The sequence below is a fragment of the Cynara cardunculus genome (genome assembly GCF_001531365.2).
Source record: "Cynara cardunculus var. scolymus isolate 2C chromosome LG 16, CcrdV1, whole genome shotgun sequence".
NCBI lineage: Eukaryota > Viridiplantae > Streptophyta > Magnoliopsida > Asterales > Asteraceae > Cynara > Cynara cardunculus.
Window position 1 is genome coordinate 7,005,089 of NC_037543.1, and position 8,982 is coordinate 7,014,070.

Below are 8,982 nucleotides of genomic sequence, written 5' to 3' on the forward strand. Positions count from 1 at the left end.
ACGTGAGACCAAAGGTTTTTCGTGAGACCCGTAAGACCAATTTATGTTCATTGATCAACTTTATAAGCTATGATCTAATGGTCTAAAGTTGCACGGTGGCAATTTTGTGATTATTGTGAAGTCTCGTGACAATTTTGTGATTATGAATGTTGAGATTGTAGATCTAATCCAAGGGTTGAGAATTGGTCTTACGAGTTTTACGAAAAACTCTTGATCTCACATGATTCCAAGCCTATATATACATACATATATATCGTTTGTTGATCCGGCTTTTTCCTATTGACCTAGTTTGGACCTTTCTGGGTCGGCTTCAGTAAAATCCCCGACATGCAATGTACCAAAAGTTTTCCGACTTGACAAATGCGAGTTCCATATGGCTTCTCAAGTCGTCAAGACACCAACTACTTGGGTAAACAACTATGCATGGAATTTTGCATACGTATGTAAGTTTGGAATACGGTCAATTGATTTCACACATGTAGTCTTGTCCCACTCCAATGTTGCACCGAACATAGGACAAAGTTTTTATCTTGTCCTGTCTCGTTTGATTTCACACACCAAATGCACCCTTAAATGATTAAGAATTCTAAGTAACTTAGGCATAGTAGTTGAAAACCAAACAAAACCAAACGAACCCAGTATACACCATATAGATATAGGGTCTAGAAGTAGATGTCTCTACCCTCAAATGGTAGAGAGGTTTCTGTAAAGACCACCAGTAAGTTTTGGATGTCAAGTCAAAATACAATTACTCGATAAGTTTTGTATATTACTCGATATGATTTTATATTACTCAATATCTTTTGGTACACATGACTTTGTTTTTTTGGATTTAATTGAACTTTTTTGATTTTAGGTTATTAGTTCTTATATGATGTTGTGGGTTTTTTTTCTATTAAATTAAGGGCCTGTTTGTTTTTTAAAATTTGCCTCTTAATTTCCTCTTATGTCTGAATCGGTAAGACATATAGACTTTCAGATCGTTTGTTTTTTTCCCCAAATTAAGAGCTGAATTCATAAGGTTTCCTCTGAATTTTTAAGTGGTAACTCTAGCTCTTAATACCTCTTATTTGTTTATCCGCCTCCTTACGTCGCTCTCATCCGCCTCCTTTACGTCGCTCTCATCCGCTCTCGTCCCATTCATCGATTGAAGATGGTGTTCTTCATACATCGTAGATTCAAGCTGGTGTTTTGGTAATCTTCTCGATCTCTCTTTGGTTTCTTCTCGATCTGCTTCTTTATACATCTCGATCTCTTTCGTCCCATTCATCGATTGAAGCTGGTGTTCTTCATACATCCGCTCTCGCCCTCTGTTTTTGTCTCGTCCCTTAGCTCGATTCAAGCTTCGATTGGTGTTCTTCGATCTTCTGGAACTCTCAGACTTCAAACGTAAAAGTAAACAGCCTGACTGATTCAGATTTCAGACGTAAAAACAAACAGTCTGACTGATTCAGATTCCAGACTTCAGCACCACCTCTTAAAATTCAGAAGTGAATTCAGACTTCAGACTTCAGCACCTCTTAAAAAACAAACGCCACCTAAATTCATTTTGGTTTTAGGTTTATTGAAAATGTTTGAGATTTAAACATGTATGGTCTCTCACATATTTAATTTAAAATAACTTGTATAAACAGGGAAAAAAATCTTCGTTTCCCTGTTGGGGATGGGGATGGGGATGGGGATGGGGATGGGAATGTGATTATATTCCCCGACGGGGATGGGGACGGAGACGGGGATAAAGATAAGTAGACGGGGACGGGGATTGAGGTCCCCTCCCCATTCCCATACCTACTTACTTGTTAAGCACTTATCCGACAATGATTTGGTAAGCGACCTTAGGTTATAACATTAGCTTTATCTTGAACTCGTTATTGTAAAATTGAATTTATATAATGTTATAATTGTCAAACTATTCTGATTTACTGTTTTATAAAAGCAAACAAAAGTACATTCTACGTAAAGTGTTGTAATAAATTTACATATATATTTTTGACGTTTTTCATGACTCGTATTAAAATATGATATTATTTTAAAAAAATGTCTCATAAAAGAGTATATTACAATATTTAAATATGTTTGATATTTTATAAATTTTATTTGATTGTCAAATGGAAAGATGCCATTTTGGCTGCCCAAAAATCAACCCTTATGGATGTGTCAGCTAAAATGCCTCCATCATATACTTATGACTAAATTATATTTTTATTATATTGGTTTTGATTAATTGGAAAATCTTCTGAGTATTTTTTTCAAGATATAGAGGTTATTTCAAATGTTTAATTTAATAATGAAGAATAAATATATATTTTTTATGTGGATTTATTTTTATGGTATTTAATGATGTTCATAGGTGTTCATAAAAAATAAGTTCATAACCATAAAGTATTCATAAGAATGTGTTCATATGTGTTCATAGGTCTTCATAAGAATGAGTTTATAATCATAAGGCGTTTATAAAATTGTCTTCATAACCATATGGTATTCAATAAGATTTTTCATAGATGTTCTAGAATGTTCACCAATGTTTATTTTTATTCAAACTTTCATTTATTACAAATATGCCATGATTTAATCCATAGATTTCAAAGATTAAGGGTTAAGATTGGATTTGGTTCATATAGTTAACATCAATAATTGAGTTAACAAAAGAATCAGCTCTTATTTATATTATTTAGGGATAAGATCTTTTATCAACCAAGAATATGGTATTAACTTGGTAACTTATTGGACCAATAATATTAATTCTTCAGTAGAGAACTATAGGTTACTTCAAACGTTTGATTTAATGATGAAGGGCAAATAGGTAATTTTTATGTGGAAGTTACTTTTATGGTATTTAATAAAATGTTACAAATTTTTATATGTAAGTTACATTTATGGTATTTAATGATGTTCATAGGTGTTCATATGAATGTGTTCATAACATAAGGTATTCATAAGAATGTGTGCATAACCATAAGGCGTTCATAAGATTATGTTCATAACCATGTGGTGTTCATATGTGTTCAATAAAATTTAATGAACATTGTCTATAAGTAAACTCATGTTCATATAGAGGGAGATACCCATGTGTATATTAATGTTCATTATAATGGAGATTTTTCTATTAATGATAATAGATTAATGTCCATATGAATATTAATAGACAGTTACAAACTTTATGAAAAAAAAACTCAATAATACATTTATTCATGTATGTTCATTTTAGATGATAATGTATTATACTATTAATTATTACAAAATTGTCGTCATAATTGTCATCCATTGATTCACCAGATGAATGGTTATGATGAGTTTACAAGGTTAATACCATAAATTGGTTAACAAATAACTTACTCAATATATATACGGTCGGGTTCACATGAGACCAACTTGTTTTCGTGAGACCATTTTTTACACTTGAAACTTTACAGCAAAACACTATGAAGGTAACCTTCACAGTGTTTTTGCTGTGAAGATTCGTTTTTTTAATCTTCACAACATTTTGCTGTGAAGTATCAAGTGTAAAAAAGTGGTCTCACATGAACCCAACCGTATATATATATATACACATATATATCGTTTTTTGATCCAACTTTTTCCTATTGACCTAGTTTGGACCTTTGTGGGTCGGCTTCAGTAAAATCCCCAGCATGCAATGTACCAAAAGTTTTCCGACTTTACAAATGCGAGTTCCACATGACTTCTCAAGTCGTCAAGACACCAACTACTTCGGTAAATAACTATGCATGTTATGAAGATTTTGAGAAGTCTCAGGTTCAAATCCAATGAAAAATGAAAATCCCTTTGTGGCCACGGAGGTTCCAATGCGGTGACTCCGGGCTATCTGCAAAGCAGGTGGTCGTCCTGGGATTAGTCGGCTTGCATAGCAGGTTGTATATCCAGGTTATAAAAAAAAAAGATTTTGAGAAGTAAACTTTTTTATATATCTAGACATTTGCTACGGTTCACCATGTAAGATTGGAATACGGAAAGTTGATTTCACACATGTAGTGCTATCCTACTCTAATGTTGCATCAAACATTGGACACAATTTTTTATCTTGTCATGTCCCGTATGATTTCACACACCAAATGCACCCTTAAATGATTAAGAATTCTAAATAACTTAGGCATAGCAGTTGAAAACCAAACCAAACCAAACCAAATGAACCCGATATACATCATATAAATATAGGGTCAAGAAGTAGATGTCTCTACCCTCAAAGGGTAGAGAGGTTTCTGTAAAGACCACCGGTTTGCAAACCAAAAGTTACAAAGGAGACGGGTGAGAAAGTAGCGATAGGTACAAGGCAAACGAAACCATAAAAACTTATTCCAATATAGATACAATTTTGAGGAAAAGATACCTAATAATAAAATAGTTCCACTACAACAAAAAGAGGTTTATATGACACTTTTTTGGGACACTTTTCGGAAACCGTCCTTTAAAAAGGCTAATACGACACATTAGTTTACGTGTCCTATTTGATTTAATCATATATGACTCTTAATTTTGATGTCTTATTAACATATCTTGACGTCCTATCATGTAATCTAATACGACACTTTTGAATGTCATATTTTTTTATGGTTTAATAGGACACTTTTAAGTGTCGTATTCTTTTAAAGACTAATAGGTCATTTTAAAATGTCACAATATTTAGAAATTAATAAGACATTTTTAAGTGTCATGTTAATTTTAAAAGTTAATAAGATATTTTTTATTGTTGTATTAATGTTTAAAAGCTAACAAGACACTTTTAAGTGTCCTATTAAAATTTAAAATGATATAAATAACATATTATATTTAGAAATATTTTTAACTAGGCCGATATGTCAAAAGCCTGATTTAACTTAGCCCATTTTATTAACCTAACTTACCCATTTTATTAAACCTATTTCTCCTTCACGGCTTCAAACTCCCTTGGACGAACTACGATCACGCTTATCCCCTGTACCTACGAACTACGAAGCTACGATCAACATCACTGTTTGCGATCGATCGACGACGACGAACAACATCACTGTTTGCGATCGATCGACGACGACGACGAACAACATCACTGTTTGCGATCGATCGACGACGACGAACAACAGACGACAAACCTTCTGCTTATAGGTAACATTGTTATATACTTCTTCGTTTCAATTCTCTAAAATGTTTTTGACAGTGTCTCACATGTCACCCTTTCGATCTAACTTGGTTTTCATGAGATTCATCGTGCAAAAAATTATTCTAAAAGCCACATTAGGTCAATTATTTATCTTTCTACAACCTACAGTTTATTGCCATCAATATATATATGGTTGTTGGGAGTATAGCAACATTGGCCAATAGTTTATCTTTCTACAACCTACAGTTTATTGCCATCAATATAAACAAGAACCAAAGAAAGACGATAAGTTAATTATATGGCCATATTCCGTAGCAGCCTCAACAAACAGTACACCATTTAAAAATAAAATTAAAAAAAAAGAAAAAAAAGCAGAGATGGTCATGATCTCAAACCATAAACCATCTGTGAATACTTATATTTCCATCTAAAGCTCTTCTTAATGGAACCTTTGACTTTTCCTTTCACTGTATAAGCTTTATAGGTGACAACCTTTTTCTTTCTTTGCAATTCAATATCATTAAAGCTCTAATTTGATGATCCATTTATGCTGATGTCTTTCTTGAATCTTAGATTGTTGTTGTTATCCATCTGGGATTGAGAAGATGATGATGCAGAGTGTTGTGTGTGTGTGTATCCCTGTTTAAGTCATCTCTAAAACCATGCACTTTTGTTAAGACATTTGCAGATATCCACTGTTGGCGAAAACTATTAGCTGGTTTTGTGTACACTTTTCTTGACGTGCATTGCTGGATTCAAAATTTTGCTCATATTTTAGTAGGGATCCAAACATTATTATCCTGCGTGCTTTAATTCATTATAATCCAATGATGATCTTGATTTTATGTATGAGTAGCAAGAAATTGGATTTAAGCTGTAATGCACATTAGTTTTATCACCATGAAGCTCCACCATACAATTTGCTTTGTAATGTAGTGTAGATAAAGTACATACAGGCTGGTTGACAAGTCAAAGTCTTTATTCAAACARTGTGGTTGACAAGTAAAAATCTTTATTCAAATCATCACCTCCAAATAATCACCATCACCATCACCTCCAAATGAAACAGAAGCTTGTGATCTCTAATTTGCATTCTGCCCTAGCATATTATCTAATCTGCATTATGCCCTAGCATATTATCTAATCTGACATTCGACATTTAGTTGATCAAGTTCTATAACTCAAGTAGTTATGTTAGGACAGTTGAGAACGAACTCATTGCAGGTGGGGTGTTTCAAACCATCATCTTTTATTTGAAGACAAGTAGTTTATAAAACATTCCCTATGCTGGTACATGTTTGATACACTGTTAGTTTGGTCCATTAAGTTTGTACATGGTTATGTAGTGTAGGTAACTTGAACCTTACTTGATGGATAAATTGGAAATGGTAAGATAACTTGCAATTTTTGTTTCAACAGTTAAGTGCCTGTGAATGATGCAGGAAGCAAATGGTGAATTTGGTAGAAAAATAGTTCAAATAACTGACTTGTATGGATGTTACAAATAAGGATGTTTGACTTATACCATGTCAAAGTTTTCATGACAGCAACATTGATTATTTTAAAAACACTTGACTTGTTCAAATGCTTCATTGCAAAGTAAATCACCAGTGAAAACAAGGCTTAACTTTTTTGACCAGATATGGATAGTAGAGGAAAACCCATGATATTTAAGATATATGTATATACACTAACCTGTTGAGCTAAGATATGACTGCACAAATCTTCGTTGCTCCTCCAAATCTGCAATTTTTGTTTCAACAGTTAAGTGCAGTTTCCATAGATTGATTAGATAATAAATATTCTTTTGTGTGTGGGGGGTGCTTTTTCCATAAAGAAGAAATTCATTCCTACTCATATAACCTGTTGAGCTAGGTGATGTTCTGCTGTTAGGATTTACATAACAAACTGTCATGTTAGGATTTACATTACAAACAGTCATAGCTTGAAATATCAACAGTTAGGTAGAAAAGCTAAAGGGAATTAATGTACACATATTGACCTCCACTTGTAGTTGTTTCTACCCATGTATTAGTTATGTACATTGAGATTGTTTTGAGAGAAGCAATGTAGTATAGCTTGGTCAAGCTCTTTGCTGCAGATAACTTTTTCCACCACAAAATACTTGTTTAGATAATCTTTTGTAACCAATCACATAACCTAATTTTTTGCTCTTCATCTTTGAACTTTTAGTAATTATGACTCAGAAAGGGAAACACTTACCATTTTGATTTCTTTTTGACAGAGCCATTGTTTTGGACTACCCATCTACGAAGAATCATATGAAGATCGTAGCTGCCGCTGAAGGTATGATACTTATCCAGTCATCATAATAGTGAATGCGTTCATTAGAGAATTTGGGGAAGTTTCACATAAATTTTAGTTTATTATTGGATAGTTTCCAAGTTTCTTAAATGGAAGCATTTTATCACACTTGTTGAAATGGTGGTTTAGCATATTTAAGCAGTAAGAACTGCCTGTTTGAACCGTTGCCTGGTTTTTAACTAGAGTTTCACTCTGTCTGTTTCCAGATTGCATATACAATTTTAAACCATCCTTATAATGTATGTGTTAAAACTAACTACACAACTCCAAGGATCAAGGGATTTTGCCATTTGTTTGAAAAAATTAATTGTGAAGTAGTTTGAACTTTAAATACATCAAATAGCATATCCATCCTTTGATTCTTGTTGTAATTGGTAAGGTAGACATGAGCAAAGTAGGATAAAACTGTAAACTGTAGTTAATTGATGTAAAGAGATGTTTCGGCTGTCATATGTATTAGACAGGTCACAGAAAACGTCAATGTATGTTGATGCCTCCCAGCCAATATAATAGAAATGTATAGTGTTTAGCACGTAATACTTTGCTCAAATTATTTTGGAAAAAAACCAATTCTGCTATATCATCTACTCTGCGTTATTTTTAGCAGCACCCACCACCAATTCTGCTATATCATCTACTATGTGTTTTTAACAGTCTGGTGTTATGAATAGGTGGCACAAAATGTGTTTTCTATAGTGATGGGAAGATAAACTGGAAATTGTCTATTGCTCACTGTTGCATATTCTTGTGTTTTCCATTGGCATTTTAACAAGCATAATAGTTGAGTTACCTAAAGAACTACAAGTATGATGGTTAGGAGACTAATTCGATGCTTGCTTAAACGACCCTCTTGCTTTTTATTGCGCAAATTTTACTGTGGTACCTGTCTTTTGGGTTCTGTTTTTTGATTCGTTGCTAACTTTCTGTTTTTTGATAATAGCAATAGTGCATTCCATCTAAATTTCCTATGGAGTCTGGTTAAGATGTCAATCTTATGGCTAGAAAGATAACAGGTAGCAGAAAAGCAACGTATTCAATGTGTAGTCTGGTTATGATGTCTACATCTTCGATGTAGCAGGAAAACGTCTTTGATACCAAGTCTGTTGCTGCTCTTTCTAAGTGTATGTTTTAATTCTCTTTTTCAAGTTCGTATCAATATAATGCGATTAGAATTGAAAATGGTTGAAGAGGTTTGGCGACAGTTCAACACCATTCCAGGGTTCATGGAAGGAACCACAAAACCTGATTATGCAACATGTGTCAAGATTTCAATAGATGCTTCACTAAAAGAGATGATCCCTCCTGGTGCTTTAGTTATGATCACACCTCTAGTTGCGGGAACCTTATTTGGAGTGGAATCGCTTGCTGGTGTACTTGCAGGTTTACTTGTTTCAGGTGTCCAGGTACATGTGTTGTATGCCATTTTTTTAGTAACTTCGATTATCATTTTTGCAAGGACATTAGGACCAAAGGGATCAGAAGCACATAAGGCAGCAGTGATAGGTGATACTGTGGGAGACCCATTGAAAGATACAACAGGACCATCACTCAWATGGTTTTAA

The 8,982-nt window shown here is 33.6% G+C and overlaps 1 protein-coding gene across 1 annotated transcript; it reads left to right on the forward strand.

The window, feature by feature from the left end:
• The first annotated feature begins 8,598 nt into the window (after window positions 1-8,598).
• On the forward strand, window positions 8,599-8,982 carry LOC112529666 (pyrophosphate-energized vacuolar membrane proton pump-like). The gene has a single exon (XM_025141004.1). The coding sequence runs from the start codon at window positions 8,599-8,601 to the stop codon at window positions 8,980-8,982; it is 384 nt and encodes a 127-aa protein (XP_024996772.1).